Source organism: Trichosurus vulpecula, chromosome 3, assembly GCF_011100635.1.
Source record: "Trichosurus vulpecula isolate mTriVul1 chromosome 3, mTriVul1.pri, whole genome shotgun sequence".
In the NCBI taxonomy this organism is placed as follows: Eukaryota; Metazoa; Chordata; class Mammalia; order Diprotodontia; family Phalangeridae; genus Trichosurus; species Trichosurus vulpecula.
The window spans coordinates 404,510,498-404,536,013 of NC_050575.1; the positions used below are offsets into that span (position 1 = coordinate 404,510,498).

Consider the following 25,516-nt stretch of genomic DNA (forward strand, 5'->3'; position numbering starts at 1 on the left):
AGGCAGGCACTCAGCCTCAGCTTCTCTGACCCTCTCGGGATCAGGCGGATCTGTTATCAGGGATAAGTTCTGCACCTGCCTTTTCAGTGGTACGAGGAACCCCCTCTGAGAGTGCACTTGGCGTGAGGGGACCCGCTGGGAGTATCCCAGGTTGCCCTGGCCTCAAGGCCGGGTCTCTGTCCACAACACATGATACACACAAATGTTCGGCTGTCCTTATGACATATTTGAAAAAAAAAAAGAGCTAAGAATCCTTTCCCCAGAGATAAAGGCTTTGGGCACTGAGACGATTCTTTTGAGGATGAATAAGTATTGGAAAGCAAGAAGAAGCGAACCTCTACTGAGCCTAATCAAAGGCTTGCTGGGGGAGGCCTTGGATGTACGGCCCTTTACTGGTAGCATCAGACACACCCCGCAACCTGGCTGGCAGGTCAAGGGATTGGTCTTGAATCTGCAAATTTCTCCTTTATTAGTCATTGCTCTATTTTTTTTATAGCCACTAAGCCACAGAAATAACTTTAAAGAAGCTTTTAAGGTTTTTAAAAAGAAAATTAATCTCTAAAGAGTTAAAGTGCTTTTAAAATATCATAATATCATAAAAAGTTAGAATCAAAATGGTATAGTCATCTCAAATCATAGCAAGGGAAAAATGACTGTGGGACAAGGCTAATCACTCTGACTGTACAAAAATGAAAAGCATTTGGTGAGATGAAAAACAAGGTAAAACTGAGATAAAGAGAAGCAAGAGTTCAAAGAAAAATGTTCATCAGAAAAAAAAATACTTGAAAAAACGTTCAACTTAATGACCAGAGAAATGTAGATCACTCCCTGGACAACTCCTCCCCCACCACCATTAGCCCCTCCTGCTGACAACGCCTCCTCCTCCCTACAATGGCCAGGTCTTCCCTGGAACCTCAATCTGAGGAAGTAACAAGTACCAGTGCCAGCCATGGCGACTTTGATTCTGGCCCAACCTCTGACCCTCTGGACTACCTTCCTACTTTCTGGTTCCCCCATCTGCCTCTTTCACCTCCCTCTTATCGTTTTATCTTTTCCCGTTAGAATAGAAGCTCCTAGGGGGCAGGGACTGTCCATGAACAGCTATTTGTATTCCTGATGCTTAACACAGTGTCTGACACACTTAATAAATGATGCATCTAGCTCGCTGTCTACCTCATGGCCATTTAAGCTGTTCAACCATTTGAGAAAGTGGTCCAGCAACAGGAATCATCAGATCATTCCCAGCTGTTAGGAAGTCATACAAAGATGCTCCTTGCTGCCCTGAAGCAGTTCAGAACAGGAGGGCCCAAGCGTCAGAGGATGTTTGGCAGACCAATGGGATGGAGACAATGCTGCCAATGAGAACGACCAACATGAACAACACAAATATCACATAAGATCCACAAGAAACAGTGCAAGGAGAGAGAAAAGCCTGTGTGCATGTGACTGCGGTTATTAATGGGAAAACTGTATACAGAACCATGCTGGAACACACAAGCATAAAGCCCAGCAGGGGGAATTAGAACATACTGATGAACTGCTGACACGTCATACGATGAGATGATTTGTCTAAAAAGCCATTTGCAAACTCTACAGGACCATCTAAATTACAATCTTTACAAGAGGGAGGGTAGTCGTGACTTTCATTATACACACACACACACAGATTACACATAAATTTCTAGGAATCAGAGAGGCACAGGCCTGCCTGAGCTCACAGGGTGGCACACTTGGTCTCTTCAAGTGAGTTAGACAGACTTTTATTAAGCACACACTACATGCAAAGGACTGTGTGAGGTGCCCTCACTGACCCTGTGGCAGAGTAGGAAGAAAAGCACTCCAAGGGTGAGGGCGGACGGAGAGCGGGGTTAATACTAGCAGAAGCCTGGACTACACACACATGAGGGAACAAAAGGAATGAAATTAGCCCCGTAAGGCTGAGATGATATGACTGGGAGGAAGGGCTGCAAGCTCTCCCACAGACAATCCTAGGCTGGCTGAAAGCCAGCAGCGGCCATGCCCTGTTATACTGGGCACCTCTGAAGGCCAGGCCCACTGGGGCACAGAAGGAGCAGTCTATCCTCTAGGAGCAGGTGGCCTGGCAGGGAAGATGGACGTGCAGTAACAGGCAGCCAGCAGGCATACGCCATGGCATGCATGCCAGAGAGTCAAAGCGATAAATATCTGTTAAGTCCAATGAAGCTGAACGGTGGGCAAGACCAACAGCAGCCCTCGGGTTGGGGAGAGATGGGGAGCACTTCCCGCAGGACTTGTGACAACAGAGCCTGACCAGGACCTTGAAGCATGAGGCGGAGGTGTAGTGGTCTTCACGGTGGGCAGAGACAATGAGAGGAGGTGGGAAAGCCTGGCATGTGTTTGAGGAATGGCAGACAGTGTCACCTGGAAACGTTAGCTGGAACTGCAAGGGGCAGATGAGGAGGGGAGGCTTCGGGTTCTCTGGGGCACCCATGAAGGGTCTCCAAACAGGGGAACTATAGGAATAGAGCTGCGTCTCAGGGAGATTACTCCGGCCATGATGTCCAGGAGGGAGGAGAGGAGGGTATAACAGAGACCAGAGAAGATCAGTTTAGAAACTCCTGCACAGGGACAGGTGAGAGACTGTGGGAACCTGACCTGGGAGAAGTGAAAAGGAAGAAGGAAAGCAACAGATGGGTGGGTTTGGGCTGGGGGAGTTTGGTTCTGGAGACGCCAGCTGGAGGTCGTGGTGCAGCTGTCAAGCTGGAAATATATACATGGCCTGGAGCGAAGGCTCTGGGAGTCATCAGCACAGAGAGAGAGAATGCCTGACAGAAGACCTTGGGGACCCCCACATTTAGGTGGCAAAGGAGACAGGAGCAGAGCAGGGCAGGGCAGGAAAGCTAGGAAAGTCTAGTCTAACAGAGGCCAAGGAAAGAGAAAGCTTCAAGAAGGGGGAAAGGCCAGGATGGGGGAAGCAGTGTCTAATAGTGATTTTGATTTGAAGATCTTCCCCACCCATTAATAGGCTGTGTGACCTGCTTATGTCACAGGAAGCCTAAGTCACATGTGGTGGGAAGAGCTTGCTGAGAGGAAAAGGAAGTTATGTCACAGGAAATGCTGAGAAAGAGAGCTGTTATGGCTGTTAATGGCCATCCTGAAAGTCAGAGCCGAGGAAATGAAAGTCGACCTCTGAGAGCCGAACAGACTGTGACAGCTGTACTGCCAGTTTGTTTCTGAGCAGGGGGTCTGAGAAGTTTTGGGATGGCGAGGCTCCACACTGCGATATTACGTATCAAATGCTCTGCTGCGGTGATGGACTAGATAGATGGCTTGTGGGATCTGGTTCTCTAGTGTCTGCATAGAGGGTTCTCTTCTTCTACCTTCCATGTGAAGAGTCTCCATACTTTGAGATCCAGAACCACAGAGACATTTTGAATATTATCATCTACATTGTTAACACTGCCTTACTCCTAACAGGGTGTTGTCCATCAGTATCAAATGCTGTCCAGAGGTTGAGGAAGCTGAGGTCTGAAATAGCTCGCAGGATTTGGTGATCAGGAGGGTGCTGGTGCTTTTAAGAAACCATTTTAACACAGGAGTCACAGATAGCAGGAGACCAGAGTCCAAGGGCATAAGGATGAATGAGTGGTCAGTATGCAGGGAATCCAAACCAGGAGGCTCCACTGGAGAGTGTGGATTTGGAGTGGGAAGGGAACACTGCAGTCACTGCAGACAGGGAAGTTGACGGGCAGCGAGGGGCTCAGGGGGAAAATGGGGTGAGGGTCCAAACTCAGTCTGTGACTCCAAGCCCATCCCTCAGAGCCCTGCACAATATCCCCTCCAAAGACTGAATAAACACATGCCTGCCACCCCTCTGGGTGACTGTTCAAACCCATGGTGGTGCAGCTGTGATTAGTAAAATACAAGGTCATTTACAAGCCAAAAAAGGGCAAGTCTCAGGTACTCAGAATAAATGATGAAAGATGAAAGCCCCTCCAACGCAAGCAGCTGATCTAATCTGGACTTGAGGTAGGGGTTGCCATGGGCAGAGGGAAGCAGGGGTTACCAAAGGAGGGCCCCTGGTTCTGGGTCCAAAGTCGGCCTCTGACAACCCTTCCCCGTGTGACTGGAGACAAAACCCTTCAGCCAATGGGCCTCAGCTCCCTCCTCTAAAATATGGGAAGGAGAGAGGGTGGGACTAGATGGCCCCAGGTCCCAACTATAGGTCTGATATCCTAAGAACTACAGGGCTGGCCTGGGGCTGTGGAAGACCCATGGAATCTGCCTCCTGTGACCTTGGGCAAGTCTGGGGCAACTCTCTAAGAGGATCAGTAACAGGAGTAGCTTCTCTGCATCAGAGGAGGGAATAGTCACCTGTACCCCCAACTCCCCATGTGGATAGAATCACATCTCCAGACCCACCCCGCCCCATACCCCCTAAAATGCCAGGCACTGTGTCAGACACTGGGGATACAGAGGCAAAACTGAAAGCCCATGCCCTAATGAGTAGAGAGGATATCCCCATTAGAAAGCATGGCACAAAAAGATATTCACTTTTTTACCTTTCTTTGTCCCCTCAGTGCTTGGCACAGTGCCAGGCATACAATAAAGGCTCAATAAATGCTTGCTAACTCTTGAGTTGCAGTTTCTTCATCTGTGAAAGGGAAGTAACCATATGTGCATCATCTCCCTCACGACATTGTTTTTAGAACAGTGGTTTGCAATCTTCCAAGCCGTATAAATGTGAACTATTAATATAATTATAAAAGCCAAAGCAGCTGCAAAGCTGACCTTTTTTCTACAAAATGCAGAATGTCCTCGGGTCGCAAGCACTTCTCCTGCTGGTAATACTTGTAGGGGAGGAAGTTAAAGCGAATGTGGTAAACTCGGTATTTGTCTTTCTTTTCTCCCATGCAGAAGGACTCCTGGACATCCACTTTCTGCAATACCTGCAACCATATCCAAAGAAGGATACACGAGACTAGGCCTCTGGAAGAGCTACAAGGAGCACAGCTGATGGCACAGGGCCCACACCGACCACACCTGGATCCCCTCCCTCCCTCCCTCCCTCCCAGTGTGGCATCCCCTGCTGCAAGCACCAAGCGCACCTCCACCACAGCTGTGCAAGGAAGGGAAACCCTCTGTGAAGTAATTAATGCCCAGGAGGGGGGAGAGTCGGAGGACCTGGTCTGGTGGCTTCCTTCATACCACCTTGGAATGCTGCCCATGCTGCTGAGAGACTTCTTCCTGCCACTGAAGCCAGCTCTCCAGCTGCTAAGGCGCTCACTGCCACCTGATTAATCATTACTTAAGAAGCTGATGCATCCCCTGATAACTCAGTGTCTAGGTCTGGTAACTGTACCATGGTGTGAAAGCCAGGGGGTGACAAATCTGCAAGGTCTTCTCTCAGAGGACTAAGGTGAGCGGCCTCCTCCCCAGCCCCCAGCTAGGTACCTCGCCCAAGCACACTCTGGTCAGCTGCTTCTTCAGGCTCTTGACCCTCTTCAAGGCCCTCTTGGTGTTGAGCACAGGCACGCTCATCATGGGCGTCTTGATGTTTGAGCTGGCCACCATGAGGATCTCCCTCAATCTGAAAGAGAAGGTGAGGCCTTGGCCTGAGCACACTGTGGGACACTTGACAGCACTTGGGGTGTCACTCCTGGGGGAGTCTTCTTTCAAAACTCTGCTCAAGCACCATGTTCTCCCTGAGGTCTTTTCTGATCTTCACTGCCCCCTCCGCCCCTGTGTTTACTTTGTGTACAGTCAGTCAATCCGCATCTGTTAAAGACTCACTACAATTCAGGCATTCTGCTAAGTGCCCCAACAGCCCCTGCCCTTGGGCAGCTGACATTCTGGTACACATAAGCTGCCCACATAGGGAGCAGAGGGAGGGTCGGCCCAGGGGAAGGTGCCAGCAGCAGAGGTGAGGAGGCAGAGAACTCCAGGCAGGGGATGTCAGTGGGCCATCATCCCTGGATCACAGGGAGTAGGAGTAAAATGTCAGGAGACTGCGAAGGAAGGAAGGGGTGATGTCATGAAGGGCTTTCAATGAAGCCCAGGAGTTCCTAGTTGATCCTAGAGGTCACAGGGAGCCAATGAAGTTCACTGAGCAAGGAGGGAGGGGGTGACCAAGTCAGGAAAGGACCTTGGGAGTTCAGGGAAGGGATCAGAATGGGGACTTCCAGGGGAACATGTCTCCCAATAGAATCTAGACTCGGGGGCAGATGCTATTGTCCTCCCTGGGGTCTAACAGCGCTGGGCCCACGGCAGGTGTCTGTGGCAGGTTCAAAGGCACTGGTCCTGTGACTCTGCCCTCATCACCTTCACCTCTGGGAACCTCTCCCTTCCTTCAAGGCTCCTCTCAGCTCCAGCTCCCTGCAGCTGTTGACATTACTTTGCATTTACTGAGCTCTGTGCTGTTGGCCCAAAGGCAAGACCACCTCAAGAGGAGCTCTGGGCCACATGCCCATAGTTTAAATCCCATGCCAACAAAGGTAAGAACAGCCCAGGTCTACAAACATGAAAACGAAGGCTTAGCTCCAGCTGATGTCAGTTAACAACATTCAGCCTAACAAAGGCCCATCCTGCCTCCTTCTGGTCAGAGCAGGGCCCAGGATTGCTGGGGACCAGCCACCTCTGGTTGCATCCACAGTGTGCTGTGAGAGGGTATGGCCCATAGGTACTATTATCTCACCAAAAGCCCTAGCACACTGCTGTATTCAGATAATAAAGTAGAAGTCCACCCTCAGACCACCCTCCCTGCTCCCCCCAACCTCTCCACACCAGGGGTGTGTACAGGTGGTTATCTCTACCCTGTAGGAATTCCACAGAGAATACAGCCATGGGAGCATAAGGAGTTTGCTGCCCTGTCTACAAGCGGCCCCCTCCAGGATACCAGGCAGGGCCACAGGTCAGGTGATAGTGCTCACAAGGCTGGGGAATCTAGGCAGGACCAAAGCCCCCTCACTTCCAGCTTCCTCTCATTCCATTCTCTTTGCTAAATGCCACCTGCCTCTCACCTCGGAATTCCCAGCGTGACATTCATCTCTCCTCTGCCGGCAAAGTGGAAAGTGTTCAAGGTCATCTGTGTGGAAGGCTCTCCAATGCTCTGGGCAGCCAGGAGGCCCACTGCTTCCCCTGGGTCACACAGTGCCCGCTGCCACTTCAGATGGAGCAAGGTCCTCAACCTGGGGCAAAGGGACACATCAGGAGACAGGCCTCCTCCCAGGTACCAAAGGTGGAGCCTTTCCCTATACTGCACCATGGGCATGAAACAGACCCTGCTTCCTCAGTAATCACAACCCTTTCTGTCTTTATTGCTGCTCCCAAGATACCCTTAGGCACTGAGTCCCTGAGGCTCCAGGTGCCTGTGCTAGGACCTTGCTTTAAAATCCCTCACTTCCTTCAAAGGTCAGATCAAGGACTGCCACCCACCTCCTGCATGGGGCCATTCCTGATCTACCCCTGCCCAAATGCTAGGGCCTGCCCACCTGAAATGACCTCATAGTTTTTAATCTATTTATAAGAGTGCGTTCTATCTCCCCTGATAAGAATGAAAGATCCTTTGGGGTAGGGATTCGCTCACTTTTGAGTGAGGAGTAGGCACTTAAATAACTTTGAAAATCCTACCCATCTCCCTGGGCCATTTGTACAACTGTAACCCACTTAGGAGATACTATCAATGTCTACCTTCCCAGGAACACCTTGGTATATCACCAGGGCTCAGGAACAAAACATAGCATCCCAACTTTACTCATCTGGACCCGATTCATTCAGAATTTGGGTAAACTTGGGCAGGCTAATCTCAGGCTGAATGTGCCATCCACAAAGGCTTTGCTAAATGCAAAAAAAGTAAGACAAGATCCATCTGTTCTCTTAAATTTAAACTAGTGTGGCTCAGCACCTGAGAAGCAGTCAGTATACATATTATCTTAATTACAAACATTCTTAACTAGGAAAGAAAGTCCTCTGAGAACATGAACTAGGCAACACTTTGTCAAGTCACCTTCAGTGAACTAATGTTGGGAAATTTTTAAAAATGCAAAGAACTCATTTATAATCCACATTTTTTCCTAGATCAGATTATCCTTGTACATAACTAGCTAAAAATAACCGATGTCTGAAAGCATCTGAATACACCTAAGAGACCAAACTGGAGCTGGTGCTTCCTGTACTGTGGGCATTTGTGGGGCTTAATCCTGGTGGATCTCTCCTTTGAAAAGATTTGGCTCCAGGGCTTGGGGGCGGCAGGGCGGGGGGGCATGCAGCTAATGCGTTTTGCAGAGACCATCTCTGCCTTGCTTCCAGGAAATGAGCTAGCTGGAAACTGAACCGCTCTGCTCCCTCTGGCCCTCTGGGGGAGATGAAGAAGCCGGGTGAAAAGGCCATGGGCCCTCTAGCCCTTGTGTGACAGGGGAAGGAAAGATTCCCAGGGAGGAGAGACTGGAGAAGCAAGGAGAGCAGGCTGTGGGCCTCACACTGGCAGCTGTGTAATAGAAACCATCGCTCCTTATGATACCTGCCAAGTCCCCCAAATTGCATGTTCTTACAGGACGAGCCTCTGGAGAGGTGACAGGGAGGAAGCACAATAAAAGTGTAATGGTCAGTTACAACAGGCTGAGTGGATGCCGTTTTAGTGACATATTCCCAGGAGGGGAGCAGAAATATCTTCGGTCTAATGCTTCTCAAAGCATCTTAAGTGATTTAGTTCATTGGAGAACCAGCCGGGCATACACGCTAGCTAAAGCTGACCTTGGAATCAGGATCAGGTCCTGCCTCTGTGACCCCAGACAAACCCATCGGGCAACTCTGTCAGATGCTAGGAGCAGAAACGATGCCAGATTGCATTGGTGGAGGGAGCTCTCTTGCATCAATGAAACCAGAGAATTGGTCCCAAAAGATTGTTCACCTTGGAAGATGCCTCCCCACCATGTTCTCTCTCTCTTCCATTACCTAGATGAAGCGGGAAATGGAAGTCCCCTTGGCCATCTCAGGCTCATGCTAAGCTCTCTGGGCCTCTCCCAATTCTCCATGCCCGTTGTCAGCTGCAAGGCCCCACACACAGGACCTTTTCTGGAGGAAGGCTTGGCCAGTGAGGAACATGATGACCCAGTTCCTATGAGCTCCCTGTTTTCCAGCTGAGGAAGGTGAGGGCAGGGAGGGCAGGTGACAAAGACAGCACGTGACTTCCTGGGCTCATAGCTGCAGGCTTCTGTGTGGGTACATTCCTGACTACATCCCGGTACTGGTCTCTAGTCTTCAACTGCAGGGGAGCCCCCAGCCCTGCTCACTCCTGTCTTCTCTGGATCCTGGTCCGCAGAGGCCTGACACTGAGGCCACCAGCTTCTGCGGACCCCAGCTCTCTTGGGTCTTCACACAGAAAAGACTCCATTGATACCCTTCACACACATCTTCCCTCCCTCCCCCCACCTCAGCCCCTCCCCTGATCCACTCCCAAATGTTACCTGTCAAGAGATAGTTCTGATTTTTCATAGCTCCTTTCCTCCTGAGCCACCCATTCCTGGGCATATGCATCAACCTGGCTTTCAAATGTTTCTGACACAGATGCAAAGTGGATGTCAGGACGCCAGACGCCCAGGCTGGGATCAGGGCAGGGTAGGGCTCTCTTCACATACTTCCTCTGACTCTTCTCATCTAACTCAGACCACATTTCCAAAATCTGGAACAGAAAAGACAATATAGAGCCACTGTCCAAATGGCAACCCCCAGGGACCACTGCTTGGAGAATCCAAGTGCCCATTTCAATGTCCCTGTCCTAGGAGCAGAGGTAGGACTGCCCATAATGGGTGAAAAGGCTGTGCGGTGGTGCAGGGGCCTAGCGCTGACTCTATACTCTTTTACTTACTGTGTGATGGCGGGCAAATTCCAGCACCCCTCCAGGCCCTAGTGCCTCCACTGGAAAAGTAGGATTAATACTATCTGCCCTCACTGCCTCTAGGTTTACTGTGAATATCCCAGAATGTCAAAGCTGGGGGGAAGCCTCAAAGGCCAAGTCCACCCCACACCTGAACAAGACTCCCCTCTATAACCAGAACCCAGGTGTGTGTATGGGGGTAATGTGTGTGCGTGCACACGTGCGGAGTGTATGTGTGAGAGTGTGTGTGTGTGCGTGTGTGTGACACAAACACCTTCCTGGGGCAGCCCATCCCATCTTTGGAAATCTCTATCAAGAAGTTTTTCCTTACTATAGAAGGACATTAACTGTGACTGTCAAACTCTCTAAACCTAAACTACCATTAGAATGGTTTTTAAATTAAGATGATAATGTTGTCAAAGTCCACTCCAAATCATGAGCGTCTTCCACACACACAAGAGGCCTTGTAGGGGAGGCAGAAAGGCTGCCCTGGGAGGCAGACGGGTGGGGCTCAAATCCCAGCTCTGGGGCTTTGTGGTAGGCTGACTTCTTCTCTGGGCCTCAGTTTCCTCATCTGTAAATCAGGGAGTTGAACCAGATGGCCTCAGGTACCTCCCAGCCCTAGAGTGGGCTGGTGTGTGTCCGAGGTCACCTTGAAGCCCCGTGGGAGCTGCTTACCTTCTGTGCATTGGGGTCGCGGCCATTCTGGCTCCCCCCAGGGAGGTTCAGGGCCCGGACTGCTGCCTGCACTTTCTGGGAATAGCTGAGAAAGGCCCCCTGTCTGGGGCAGGGGGGAGGATGTTTGGCACGCCACTTCCTGAGGGCTTTGGAGTGCTGGTGAGCCTGCGTGGGGTCCATTTTGGATAAAACTTCATCCAGATGCTTTGATTTCCGTATTGCCTAGAAAAGCAAGACCAGTGAACCAAAATGTGATAGCCCCTGGACCACTGCTCAAACCGGAGCCAGAAGGCGGGTGGGCCTAGCCGCAGAGGAGGGGCAGGCAAGGCATGGAAGTCATTCCTGGCCAGGCCGAAAGAGGGAAGATGAGGAGCAAGGGGCAGCTGACCCCTCACATGGGGACATCCTTTCCTGACCTTTAGGCAGTGAAGATTCCCTGGGAAAAGCACCTGACCCTGAGTTAGTAGCCCTGGCTATTAGCCGGGTGCCCCTGGCCCAAGAACTGAGAGCCTCTGCCTGGCACAGAAAGCCAGGCTGGGAGTCCGGAAGGCTGAAGCTGAACCTTGCCTCAGACAAGTCAAGCACTCAAATCAAGCAGCATTTATCAAGCGCCCCCTATGTTCCTGGCACTGAGCTAAGTGCTCTGGATACAAAAGAAGGGAAAACAGTGCATGTCCTCAAGGAGCTCCGGGTCTAATGGGGAGACAGTACCAGGATAAATGGGGGGGGGGGGAGGGAGGGGCTGCCTCGGAGGGAAGGCAGAAGAGCAAGGAGCCAGGGAAAAGCTCCTCATGGAAGGTGAGACTTCTTAGGGGCTGCACCATCACGGACAAGCCATCTGACAAATCAAATGCTCATGAAATGGGGATAATGGTGGGGAAAGCGCTTGAGAAGGCCAAGGCTTTGGAGATCTAAGCTGTTACTAGGATGTCACATGGAAAATGGGGAGGAAAACTATTTTTCTTGCCTTTAAGAATTGTCATGAGGATCAAGTCAAGGGAAGGGAAGGGAAGGGCAGAAGCATTTCTACAGTGCCTACTATGCACTAGACCCTGTGCTAAATAAATGCTGTAGAGCTCACCCAATCCTCACAACCACCCTGGAGGTAGGTGCTGTAGTGGAAGAAACTGAGGCAAGCAGAGGCTAAGTGACTCGCCCAGGGTCACACGGCTAGGGGGAGGCTGAGGCTGGATTTGAACTCAGGGCTTCCTGAGTCCAGGCCCAGGGCTCTATCCACACCCCACCTAGTTGTCACATATAGCCGTATCTATGAATCTAGACAGATTGAGATCTAGAGACATAAAACAACTCTGAAAAGTGTAAGGTGCCACACGCAGATGCAATGTGTGATCACTGCCATTATTCTATGGCAGTCTTTTCTGTTACCAACGTGGCCCAGAGACAAGGAGGAGGGAGGAGCCTGTATCTGGGTGCGATACCTGGCTCTGTCCCTGGCCTGGGTGGTCTGTGAAGGGCTCCACCTCTCTGGGCGTCAAATCCTCCCCGAGGTCCTTCTGGCTACAAGGTGTTCGATCCTCTAAGTCAGTGAGTGTTGAGCCACCTCCTTTTCCAGATGAGAGGCATGACAAAGCCGCCTCCCTCTGCCCCATCAGGGATACAAGATTCCCACCCTGTTCCCCACCCCACCCCAAAGTGATGGAAAGCACTGTACCTCATAGTTACTCAGGAGAAACGGAAACTGCTTGGGCTGGAGGAACTGCGTCTTGGGGATATCCAGCCCATCTTCTCCATACAGGAACTGGACCACGCTGCCATCGCTGTCCCGCACAGTGAGATCGTACTGAACCACCAGCCCTTCCAGGTGTTTGATGATGCACCTGCAAACAGAGGTGTGCTCAGGCCTGGCCCAGCTGATACCGGACAGAAGGGGGAGCACTCTGGGGGAGGGATCAAAACAGGTCTTTAGTCTCAAGGGAGCATCAGGAAGTAAACCAGATGTGTGCCAGAGGTACTGTGGTGATCGGTCTGCTGAAGCTCAAAATTAGCTTATTAAATAATTAAAGAAAACGCTCAATTAAATGATGGAGGGGACGGCTTCAGAAAAACCTGGCAAGACCCGTATGAACTGATGAAGAACTAGGATTTATAAAATACACACAATTTATTACTATATCATACATTAGTGAGCTATATAAACCTATAATTGTATATGAATGTATGATTTGTTAATATATAAACATATATCACTTATAAAATAAAAGCAGTACTGTAAAGAGAAACAACTGTGAAAAACTTAGGGATTCTGATCGACACAATGACTCCCCACAATCCCTGAGGACTAATGCAAACATGTCAGCCACCTCCAGACAGAGGTGATGACTGACTCTGGAGAAGGTACAGATTAAGACACTTTGGGGGGGGCGGAGCTGATTGTTTTGACTGACAAATAGACATACTTGATAACTAGATATTTGTTCTTTATTTCTTTCTCAACTGGGGGAGGGGGAAGGACCAGCCTCATCCTAGAGCACTCTACCCAACAGCATGGGACCCATCATCTCCTAGCACAGGCCAAAGCTAGGCCGCTCTGCCGAGGCTGCGGGGCCCACACTGAACTCCAGAGCTCTTCTCGGAGGAGGGGAGCAGGCCACAGAACCAAGAGTTGCAGCTGCCAGTGGCCAGATGTGCAGCTCCCCCCACCCCTCCTCCATCCCAGCTGCCGAGGAAGCTGCCTGTTCTTTCATGCTTCTCCAGGGACCAATGTTCTTTGGATCAACAAGAGACTTAGGGCAAGACAGGCATTTCTCTGCTTTGGTGAGTCCTAAACTTGTCCAATCTGGCTCTCATTACCCATATCGAGCATATGAGGAATTTACATTTGAAAGAAAAACACAGGCATTTCCATTTCCCAGATCCAGTGGTTTAAGTTCAGCCCTCTTACTGTCTGCTCTGGAGTGACTAGGATAAACAGCCTTTTCTCTGGGAAACTCTGCCCTCCCCCAGCCTCAGAGAGTTGTGCTGGGGATCCCCTGGAGGCCTCAGACTCCTGTGGGCATCATCTATGGCCTTCTCTTCTCTTCCCTCTCCTGCCAACCGAGTCCTAAACCCTGCTCTTTGGGCCCTCTGTCATTCTCTCCCTGGAGAGCTCAAACTACATGGGCACATTTCTACCTGGCTGTCCTCTCGTCATCTCAAATACTACCAAATTCATACTGTCTTGGCAAACCACCCCCTCCAACGTCCTCATCTGTGTTGACTGTATACCATCATTCTGTGGCTTCTCCCTCTCTGGTTCTTTCTCCATGCCCCTCTCAGCTCCCTTCCATTCCATTCCTGACCATCTTCAATGCTGAAGGCTCCAGACCTGAACAGACTCTGTGTCCTCACTGCACTGTCCCAGACTGTCTCTCCCATATGTGCTAGATACCATAAGATGGACCTTCCCAAACCACTACCTTGCCATCTCTCCTCTGTTCCAATCCTCCAGGGTCCCCTTTGCCTGACATTTAAGGCCTGCCACAATCTCAGGTCTGGGCTGGACTGGAGAAGGGACAGTTCATAGATCATAGCATTTTTACAGCTGGAAGCAATCTTGGAGAAGTTCCGTGTCTAACACCCTCGTGTTACAGAGAGGTTAAGTGACTTGGCTGCTATCTTGGAGCAAGTGTTTGTATTTCTGAGTGTTCAAGAATATCTGGGTGTCTGTGAGTGAGTGGATGTGGGTATGGGTCAGAGCAGCAGGGTGGGTGGGGACACTGAGAGCTTCCTGGAGGGAGGAAAATCAGTTAGCTATTGCAATAGCTGAGGGGGAAGAAGAGGAGAGCCTGGACTAACCAACACAGCTGGAGAAGAGGAAGACAGATGGAAGAGATGCCGCGTAAGCCCTGCCAACTGACTGGGTGGAGGAGAGGGCCAAGGATGACGGCCCCTCTCCGACTGGAGATGGCTGACTGGTGAGCGCGGCAGAGGCAAAGTTTTACAAGAACTTGCCTGACCATCCCCAGTCCCAAGGCACCTGTCTGGTGCCTGCTCTCAGGGGCCACCCATGTGGCTCAGTGCACCATGCCCACCATACAGTTAGCTCGCCCATCAGGTCTGTGTTGTACCTATCCCACCAGACCACGAGGTCCATGGAGTCTAGTTTGGGAGGGTAGCTGAAGACTCGGGCGTATTTAAAAACAAATGGGACGCTGAAGGCTTATCAATAACCCGAGCTCTGACAAAACCCATTCTCCATCTGCAGACAGAGAACTCCCAGATTCAGACAGAAGGGAACGCATTCTCTTTCTCTTTGGACCTGGCTAGTGCAGACGTTGGCTCAGCATGCCTAAAAGTAGCCATAATGGGTTTTGTTGTTCTTGCCTTCGTGAAAGGAGGGGAAGGGAAGAGCAAGGGGGGAAGAGAGAGAATCTGGAACTGAAATTAAAATACAACTGAGCTTCAAAATTAAAAAATAAAATTAAAATAAGCTAAAATTTTTAAAAAGAAAAAGTAAACAAAAGAAGTGGGTATTCAGAGTGTGGGTCTCAGCCTTCTCTTTCCCTCCTCAACAGCTAGGGAGGGGGTCTCTAAGGCCTAGTACCAGCCCTGGGGCACAAACCTGGGCCCTCTGGGAGGCCTCACTGGCATCACAGTTGAATGGAGACACGCTCCTCTCTTTCCTATCCCCCCCAACCTGTCCGCACAGCCACTTCTCTGAGGGTTCTGCAGTCTTAAAGCACACTGGCTTCAATAGGTTCCACAAAGGGCACAGATTCTCTTGGTATCCTCCTCCAAGGAGGGAAGCCATTTCCCACAGCCCACAGCACTGGTTCCCCCAGGCTCGGGAGGACCAAGGGCTAAAGCCAGAGCCCTACCCACAAGGCAGCATCTCCAAGAGGCCAGCCTGGGCTCCCTACAAGCAGATCGCTCCTTCTTGCTCCAGCAGCAGGACTGAAGGCAGGCCAGCCGGCCAGCCAGCCAGCCAGGCTAAAGAACAGCTAATCCAGAGACAACAGGCTGGAGAGTGGTCACTAAGTGTGGGTAGGGAAATCAGTGCTATGGGTCAGGAGAATGGCTTCCCTCCCCCTGGGAGAGAGCATGGCCCCCAACTTAGAGACCACAGAGTCAAGAGCATGGGATAGAAGGAGGAGACCTTCGCCTGCAATCTATAGCTACAGTGTGGTGACAAAGCCTATCCTTCTGCCTTTCCATATGCTTACAGTCTTTAGAGGACACAGGAGATCACAGATGTGCTCACTCTCTGAGCTCCTGGCTATTAGACATGGGGCCCCTTGAGGTTTACAAACGGATTCTTTTCTGACCACAAATCTGGGGTAGCCCACAGCTGGGGAGCCTTAGACTCGGAGTGGTTAGATGATTTACCCATGTTCATACAGCTCCGGTGGCTGGAGGGTCATGGGGGCAGGGACTCAACCTGGATCTCTTCTGACTAAATCCAGGGATCCCCCCCCAAAGGCCATGAGCCAGTTTCACAGGCAGGAGAAGGTCCCCTTACCTCTGCAGGTATCCTGATCGACTTGTTTTGACAGCTGTATCTACCAGACCTTCTCTCCCTGCCATGCAGTGAAAGAAGAATTCCTATGGGAAAAGAAATTGGTCACGAATGTTACATGGGGTCTCCCATTATCTCTGGCCAGGGCCCACTCTATCACTGGTAGATGGCTGGCTAGGACCACAAAACAGGCTGCGATCATTAGCGGAGCCAAGTGATCCAATCCTTGGCTTTGTTGGATGTAAGCGGACATAGCTGCAAAGGTTATCATTCCAGCCAAATACCAGACTACAGGGAGAAACAAATAACCACCCAAAGTCCATGCTCAAAAAGGGTAAAGGTGGAAACAATTCTCCCGTCCCCTGGCTTCATCTCAGCCTGGGTCCCAGGCAGAAGAAGGTGAGAGGGTGACAGAAGCAGACCAAAATAGACCTGACTCAAGCTACCTTGAAAGTTGGCTGAGGGTCAGCCCTAAGGGTCTGTTATTCTTTCTGTATGGCTCAGAGAAAAGGGATTCCCACAGTGCCCTCCATGCCCACCTTTTGGTCCTACCAGTTGGCAGGAATGGGGTGAGAAGGTGGTTTAGCCAGCTTCTCTAGCAATAAGGATATGTTCATCCCTACTATGACCTTTCCCTTAGATGGCATCGTGATGATGCGTGGCCGAGCATGTTAAACAGTCATGAGGCCTTTTCTCTTGGGAATGGGGAAATGCATTCTCTTCACCAGCCATCATTTTAACCCATCCCACCTGTTCAACAAGGGGACTTCAAATAAGGGGTCGCTGACATCCTGGAATCTTTTAGCTTATTGCTCATACTTAGAATCCTCTTAGCACATCCCCACCCAAGCAGGGAGTCACCCATTTTCAAAATAAACTAGCAGGAAAGGTAGAAACAAAAGAGAGGACAGTCCCCGAAAGCACCTACGGGAGGTTTGATGCCTGTGAGGAACCTGCCGGCAACAAAGCCTCCAGACCGGGGAGTGACTTCATAAGGTTCGAAGCAGGGCAGGGACTTCCCGGATGGCATCAGGGGGGGTCTTCTCCCTTCCAGCTCAATCTGACCAAGCAGACAGGAAATCTGTGGGGCACAAGTACACCCAAGGACATGAGGCATGCGACACAGGGAAGACAAGGCCTTCCGAGAACCATCCGAGCCTCCTTAAGTGTGTGGTTACAGGACACAAGGGCACTGTGCCAACGGAGACGTTTTCAACTGAGTAACAAAGTCTGAGCTTGGACACGCCCGGGGTCAGACCTGCATTGTGTTGACAGTCGATCCTTTGGCTCCAGATTGTACCATCATCTGCAGGTTGTTGTCTGGGAAGCCTCTGTGGAGACCGAAGGGCATGCAGGCCTACGCAGAGTAAAGAGACAGTCAGGGCAGCCCAAGATGAACAGAGAACACATAAGCCCCACGCCTGGCACCAACACTCCCATACCATGCTGGGGGATGTTGACCACCTTCCTCCCTAGCAAGTCTTTCACTGGAGCTACCATCAACAGAGCTAGCTGGGGTGTCCTCTGTCCTGCACTGGCCAGAAAGTAGCCAGAGGAAAAGGGAGGAGAAGAATAAAGAAGAGGACATCCAGAGGGTGGGCTAATCAATAGTGCGACTTGGGCAACACGAGGCCTGCAAGTCCACATACTCCAAAGGGCTTCCTCCACGCCCAAGGCCACGGGGCTCCACCCTACTTAGTACCAATGCTAGTTAGTGTGTGTGTGTACACAAAGACGTGTAGATAGATGTGTGTGTGTGCACTCGCGCGCACTGGAGATGCAGATATATGTGTTTGTGTATAGATATATATATGGGCGTGGGTGTGTACACATACCCCCTAAGTATCTTAAGTCATGTGACTAGTTCATTTGCTAATTAATAAAGACAATAAAGAAAAATTATGCTTGTTCATTGAAAAGTGAAGAGGGGACAGAACCAGAACACTACACAGTAACAACATTGTGTGTGCCATGATCTGCTCTGAATGGCTTATCTATTCCCAGCAATACAGTGATCCAACACGATTCCAAAGGACTCATGATGGAAAATATTATCCAACTCCAGGGAAAGAACTAATGGAATCTGAATGCAGACCGAAGCATACTATTTTCAATATTTTTGTAGTTTTTCCTTTTCTTCTTATATAGCATAGTTAATATGGAAACGTTTTACATGATTACACACATATAACCAATATCAAATTACCATTTTTAGAAGAGGGAGGGAGAAAAATTTAGAACTCAATATTTTTTTAAAAATGAATGTTAAAATTGGAAAAAATAAAATGCTATTTAAACAAAGAAAGAAAGAAAAGTGGAGGGGGAAAGACTAAGTATATCTGCACGGTGGCGTACGGGAGAAGCCAGTAGGCCGACGCCCTCAATCCCACACACTAATTTCCAAAAAGCAAACCCCATGCTAAATGAGGTTCTCCCTAGGCATCTCTCCCAAAGTGATGGTGCACAGCAGGGCTTGTGCCAGAGCTTAAGGTGCAGTCCAGGGAAGAGGCAGAGGCCTGAGGCCCTAAGGTTACAATGACTCCACATTCAAACTCTAGAAAAACAAAGGAATGAAGCCAGGGAAAGCTTTAAGGAGTTAGGCTCCAGAGAATATTTGGAGGGTCAGCTGAGGAGGATACTAGACATGATCCCTGCCTGTCAGCAGCTTTCCAACGGGATGAGCACTCCTGCCCATATAGCCAAAACCCTCCCATCCACAGCCTGAAATGCCTTTACTGGAAGGACTGGAAGCCTCCGAGACATGGGAAAGGAAGCCAGAAAGGGAGGTTCTGGGGGGTGACGAAGGCAAACTTAGATTAACTGATTGAGATAACAGCCCCAGCCTGGGTCCCAGAACCTGAAGCCCCTGAGCATCCAAGGTCAGAGCTTTTCCTTCCAGGCCTGACACTACAGGACATGTTCCTTCTCCTCTTCAGTCTCTCGCCTGCCTGGCAAACCGGCTTTGGAAGCCCACGAAGGGACAAGGCCTGGAGCAGCTGGTGCCAAGTGTCTCTGGTAGGCTGTGCAAGCCAAGACGTGGCAGCGCACATCACTGAACCCTACACAGGCATCCATTTTATTCAGGCATTTGCTAATTAATTTGCCAAAAGAACCCTCAGAATGCATCTGTGAAATGAGATCAACGAACAAACAGACTTTCCTCACAGCTTCAAAAGAACCAGACTTCTGGTAACCGTTTCAGGTCCCCCAGTGTCCTTTGAGGCTCAGATCAGATGCCCCTTCCTACAGAAAGCCCTTCTGAACCCCCAAGTGCTGGTGGTCTCGCCTTATCTCCTTACCCTTCCTACTATCTCATAGATGATGACCCTGGCAGAATGCAAGCTGGGCTCTTTTGCCTTTGTGACTGGCACATAGCAGGCCCCTAATAAATACTGCAAATGGAGAAAACTCCTTTCTGAGTCTGGCTGGCCAAGCTGAGGGATACCAGGTGATGCCATCCTGGCCATCCCTGCAGACCACAGCAGGCGAGGAGGGGGCCTACACCAACCTTGTTAATCTCGTTGCTGTAATGATTCACTTCCTCCTTGAACTTGAGATCGACCATGTTAAAGTCCCTCTGGTCTTTGCTGAGATGGGCATCTTGCCACTTTGTCTGCATGTCCTCACATGACGCCGTGTCAGGGAGATTAAAGGCGGCCCTGACAGCCTGCGGTGAGAGAAGTGGATGGGTCAGTCCGAAGTGCAGGCGGGGCAAGGGCAACTGGCCATGAACCCCGCCCTCCAAAAGCCTGCCTTACTCGGGAGCCGCAGCGAGAGGATTCTTCTATGACCGCCCGCCTCTTGGCATCTGCCCGGGGTCTGACCAGAATGTCTTCCACGCCTACGGGATAAGATGGACAAAACGAGGAGGGGGGAGAGTGTAACTGAGGGGCTGGTCTGAGGATGCAGGCACTGGGCCCACACATAAGCAGATGCAACAGTTCCTGCTCTCAAGAGACATACCTAACGTGAGAAGAAACTAATAAAGGGGAGCGGGAGGCTAGGCCGGGGACCAAGACAGTGGCCAGGGCAAAGGCTGACAAGGAGCCTGGCTCCAGACAAGATGAATGAGGGGCAGTCCTATGGCAGCACGCCTCACGCCCTCTCACAGATGGGACATACCCTGTCCCCTTCTGGAGGAGAGGGGCCTGCTGCCGTGGAAGCAGGAGTGCCAGGGCACAGGAGAAGCTGTGAGTCCTCAAGAAAGGCAAGTGGACCCTTGGCCACACATTATCCATTGCATTTCCTGCTTCTGATACAAAATAGTACCAACTAAACCACAAGCAAGGGCCCCATTTCCGGCTCCGAGCTGAGAAGCAAACAAAACCTGTTGTGTTTGAAAAATTATTTCTCAAGTTGTTCAAAGAGGCTTTTAGGTCCCGAGTGAATCAAAGTGGAAAGAAGCATCTCACTGGCTACAGAAGATTTGGGTCCCTCTAATGAGGTCAGTATTAGGTGACTTGGACTGACCTTTCACAAATACTCTCTAGTCAACCAAGATGGCTGAAGAAGACCCCCGCCCCACACCCTCCTCCAAAGCACTTGAACCCCATTGCTGCTTCTTGGACAGGCCAGCAGAACTAGAGTTCAAGTAGCCAACACCTTCTAAAGCCCCAGGAAGGAGCTGAGCCACCTGTCAACTAAAAGTGAAGGGCCCACTTCTATAATCCAGTCTGGGCCTCCAGGTGCACCAGGACCTTACCCAGGGTGAAGCCCTTGTAGAGCTGCAGGTAGGCTGTGAAGAGGCGAGCCAGACATGTGAGCACTTGGCCGCTTGTCTCCCCGCCATAGACTTCGTAACAGCAGTGGACCAGGCCATAGGCAGAGCTGCCATAGTGGGCCTTGTCCAAGACCCCACAGAGCAGCTCCCCTTCTCTGATGATGACCTACGAGGAGGAAAAGGGGGGACGGCAATGGTGACAGTTGGTGACAGTGCAACATTATGCAGGCCACTCACAAGATGAGGCTCCTACCAACCTAGGCAGGCACCCAGCTTCACAATGTCATCTTTGAGCTAGAGTAGCCCAGGCACCAAGAGGTTCACTAATGCCAGTCTGGGTCTTCCCAATGCCAAGGCCACCTCTCTACCCATGATGCCAGAACTACTTCAAAGCCCTCATACGTACCTCACCCTCCCACCGCCTAGCATGGGTTTATGTAGACGTAGACACACCCACACCCACATACCCCCACACACACACCACCTCCCCAAACAACTGCCACATATATCTTGCATGTACTTAGACGTGTACATCTTGTCTCCCCAGAGAGAATAAAAGCCTCGTGAGGGGAGCGGAGCTCCACTTTTGTCTTTATATTTCCTGTCTAGCACCTAGTAGGCACCTAATAAATGGCCACTGTGCTACCCATCTCCTAATGCCAGAGGAACGATGAGCCAAGAGTGCAGAACGAGACATGTATTTCTATACATGGTGGCTAAAGTGTAGAGAACACTGGGCCTGGAGTCAGGGAAGACTCAAGTTCAAATTCTGCCTCAGAGACTGACCTAATAGCTGTGTAACCCTGGAAAAGTCACTTAACTGCTGTCTGCCTCAGTTTTCTCAGCTGTTTAATGGGGATAATAGTCCTTACCTCCCAGGGCTGTTGTGAGGATAAATGAGGTAGGATCTGTAAATCACTCAGCACAGTGCCAGGCACATTATAGGCACTTAATGAAAGTCTTACTCCCTTCCCTCTTTCCTTTCTTTACAAGGACTGTATTTTTCCTTTTTTTCATTTGGGAGAAGGGATTTGAGAAGTAGGGAAAAATAGTACTACCAACAAAAAAGTGTTAAGAAAGAAAAGAGAGTCATTGAAACGTTTTTTTTAAAATTCAGAGAACAGAAAAACATTCAGAGAGAAACACAGACAAACCAAATGGCTTTGGGAATAACGTTGATTTTATCCTATTTTTTTAAAAAGCAAGCAGTGGATAATAGAAATTTCCAGTTCCATATCCAATCCTCTTTTTCTGGTCTACTTTGTGTACAGGATGTTCTTTTTGATATTTGTTAAATTCAGAGTAAAAAAATACAACCTTTAAAAATAACTGGGACAACTAGGTGGCACAGTGGCTAGAGCACCGGCCCTGGAGCCAGGAGACTTGAGTTCAAATCCAGCCTCAGACACTTGGCACATACTAGCTGTGTGACCCTGGGTAAATCACTTAACCCTGAATGCCTCACAATAATAAATGAATAAATGGATAGATAGACAGAGAGAAATAGACAGACACATAGATAGACAGATAGATCTCTAGAGAGATAGATAGAGAAAAATAAATGCTTGTGGCTTGAGTGACTGATACAAAGCCCAAGCTAGTGGACATCTAACGAAGGAAGGCTTTGGGTGCATATGGCCCTGGTCTAAAATCCCTTTAGAAAGCCTTTCACTATGCCATGAATTCCATTGCCTGGGTGCTAAATCACTCCCCAGCACCTTAGTACTGGACACTGAATCATCCTCATGAGAACCAGAAGACCCCAGGCAGGTCACCGGGCAAGCCTCAGTGTCCCCAGCAACTCTCCACGGCTGTAAACTGCAGGACAGGTGCTGATCTACCATGTCACAAGCTTCTTTACCAAGATTTCCCGCCACCAGTGAAATCCCAAGTCTGATAAACATACCCCTGGTGGTTCTGATTCTTTCTGCTGACATGAACAGGGTAAGAGTTTGCCTAACCCTGAGGACTTCTTTCAGAGAACTACAATTACTCAAGCAGAGAAGCTGAGGGGGAGAGTATGGAGAGTCTACCAGAGGGGCAAACAATCCTACAAGAATCATGAGGATCTCATTCTTTGGACCAGTTTTGCTCCACTGCTTAACAGTATTCAGGAGCAGCTGGCAAAATGGAAGAAAGAAAACTTGATGGGAACATATGGAGGTTGTCCTAAGGCCTGTTTCATCTGAGTCTTCCTGCGCGACATTCAGTGGTATTGACTGGAGGAAGCATTCCATCATGGGGGAGGACTCTTGGGGCAACATGCTAGAGATGACAGCCATGTTCCTTTGTAACCTAGCACTCGACACCATTTTGGGCCAAAACTCTCTTTTTCCTCTCAGGAATCATTGCCTAGTTTTGTGCTTATCTGCCTGCCTGTCCTCTTCTATTTCTCATCAACCTGCTCCAGATGAGGCCTTGCCTCTAGACCTGGAGAAATAAGAACAGTCACAAACATACCTGGGATTCGCACATAGCATCCAAGCCACAACCTGGTGCACCTCGGGCACTTTGCTTGATCCAGGCTTTCCCGCTGATTTTTGCCTTCCCGATCAAATTCAAGGGGATGTGGTTCTCTGGGATTATGTTTATTAGCAATGTAGAGACCACCTGTATAGAAGCAAAGACAGCACAAATTCGTGAGGAAGCTTGGCGGCTCCTTTCCCATCCATCGAGGGCAGATAGTAAGCCTCTTGAAATGGCTTCATTTCTGCACAGCCCCCAGTGTCCTCCGCAGAAAGGTAGCAGATCACCAGCCTGCGGGGCCCACTCCAGGCACCTCGCTGCACACTCACCGGGCTCACATCTCATTTAAGTCACATTCCAAAACACAAGCTTGGGGGACAACAAAAACCCAAAAAGGACATGTCATATACCGTGGCACAGAGAGGTCAAGGCCTGGGGAAGCCTCATGTCTATACGGCACAGCACTTTCTTTAAGAAAAGGATTGGGAGCCACTAGACGTGGGAACAACAAAACCACAACAAAACCTGAAACGGATTATGTTGTAACAGACAGGAAACAAGCTGTCAATCATCTGGGAGTCTTTCCTGACCCAGCTGTCTGTGCACAGTCAAGACCACAGATTTGTCAGCGCGAAGACCCAAGTTAATAAGAAACTAGAAGAATGAACATGAGTAAAAGGCCTGGCATGCAGTTAAGCTCCACAGGAACCTATTTAAATGACATTTTGACGCCTGCCCCATGGGAAACAGGACAAATACTGGCACACTTTAACTACTTCTTAAAGAAATTTTAAAACTTCTGGGAAAGCTAGAAATCAGTCTGGCAGAAATTAGGTTTGGCCAACATCTTGCACCATATGCCACGAATGTTTTAGACAGACATAGGACCTAGTTAAATGCTCATATCATAAATACATTTAAAAAGTAGGAAAAGATATCATTTTTGCAATTATGAATATGAAAAAGGTTTTTGACCAAACAAGGGATGGAAAGGACCACATGAGATAAAAAGAGAACAGTTTTTGTACAAACAAAATCAATAGTTAGAATAAAAAAGTACAGTTAAACTAGGGTTAAAAAAAGCCTATGAGGTCAATTTCTCTGACAAATGTGTAATATCTTACCTATAAGGGAATTAATACAACTACATTAGAACAAGAGACATTCCTTGAGCAGTTCCCAAAAGAAGAAACCATTAAAAAATGTTCCAAATCATTAAGAAGAGAAATAAAAATTGCAAGAACCCTTCACATCCATCAGATCATCAAAAATCTGAAAAGAAAAGGAAACAAAAAGGATAACCATTAGTGGCAGGGCTACAGAAGGAGAGAAGGCCAGAACCACACTGCAGGGGAAGTGGCCAAGCGGCCCAACCATTCTGGACAGCAGACCCCAAAAGTGACGAAACCACCGTTGGGCTTATACTGCAAAAAGATCAGAGAAAGAGGGAAAGTACCCACAGGTACAAAAATCTTTGTAGCAGCTATTTTGTTTTAACAAAGACAGAATCAAAGCAGATGCCTAGCAGTTGGGCAGATGATTGGCTAAACAAATTACGGCATATAAATGGGGTGGAATATTCCTGCGGCATAAGAAACGATGCAAGAGACAGACTCAAATAAAACTGAGAAGACCTACATGAGATGCAGGATGAAGTGAGCAGGGCCAGGAGAACAGCTAAGATAAGTACAGCACTACAAAGGCAAAACTGTGCTCCAGACAGATGCTCCAAAGGGGAGTGAGGAGTGGACTCGAGGTGCACTTCTGACACAGCTGATGGGTGGATCTGTCTGTTGTGACTGTACATATGGTTAAGGAAGGGGAGAGGGAAAGGCCATAATGAGAAAGTAAGAATTAGAGAAAGAAAGGATCATCAACAAAGCACTGCAAATGGGCAGAAAAGTTATTTTAATTCTGTCTCTCTTTCTTTGCCGTTCTCCCTCTCTCTCCCTCACCTCCCTGGGGAGATCATTGAAAGTACTGATTCCTAGGGCAGTGAGAAGCAACCAAAGAAAAAACATGTTTAAGGAACACTTGGTAAGATACCCCCACTAAGCCACATCTTCCCGAGGGCACTTGAGGATGAGACCAGGAAGAAAAAAACAAACAAAAAACAGAAAAAAGCATCTATAAATGCTTGTATACCTCATTTTTTTTCCACTATCAAGGATAGTGGGGCCACACAATGGGATTCTAACTCAGTCTCAAGTGTTCCACGCTCCAACCCTTTGGTCCTGTACTCTGACTTGGGTTTGGTGGTCATAAGGCACAGGAGAGACAGAATGATCCAAGATTATGATAGGATAAAAGGGCGGGAAAGGCCTAAATGACAGCCATCAAGTTG

General features: G+C 49.4%; 1 protein-coding gene across 1 annotated transcript in view; it reads right to left on the bottom strand.

Annotated features, from left to right (window-relative positions):
• POLR1A (RNA polymerase I subunit A) overlaps window positions 1-25,516 on the bottom strand; it is a 76,208-nt gene that overhangs the window by 12,918 nt on the left and 37,774 nt on the right. Inside the window, exons 15-27 of the mRNA XM_036748540.1 lie at window positions 23,167-23,316; window positions 20,689-20,872; window positions 19,745-19,827; window positions 19,495-19,653; window positions 17,245-17,343; window positions 16,915-17,067; window positions 15,990-16,072; window positions 12,204-12,369; window positions 10,532-10,753; window positions 9,444-9,658; window positions 6,999-7,166; window positions 5,434-5,569; window positions 4,771-4,928 (exon numbers count right to left, since the gene is read on the bottom strand). Of these exons, the coding sequence (XP_036604435.1) occupies window positions 4,771-4,928; window positions 5,434-5,569; window positions 6,999-7,166; window positions 9,444-9,658; window positions 10,532-10,753; window positions 12,204-12,369; window positions 15,990-16,072; window positions 16,915-17,067; window positions 17,245-17,343; window positions 19,495-19,653; window positions 19,745-19,827; window positions 20,689-20,872; window positions 23,167-23,316 (1,976 nt within the window). The remainder of the gene's footprint in view (window positions 1-4,770; window positions 4,929-5,433; window positions 5,570-6,998; window positions 7,167-9,443; window positions 9,659-10,531; window positions 10,754-12,203; window positions 12,370-15,989; window positions 16,073-16,914; window positions 17,068-17,244; window positions 17,344-19,494; window positions 19,654-19,744; window positions 19,828-20,688; window positions 20,873-23,166; window positions 23,317-25,516) is intronic.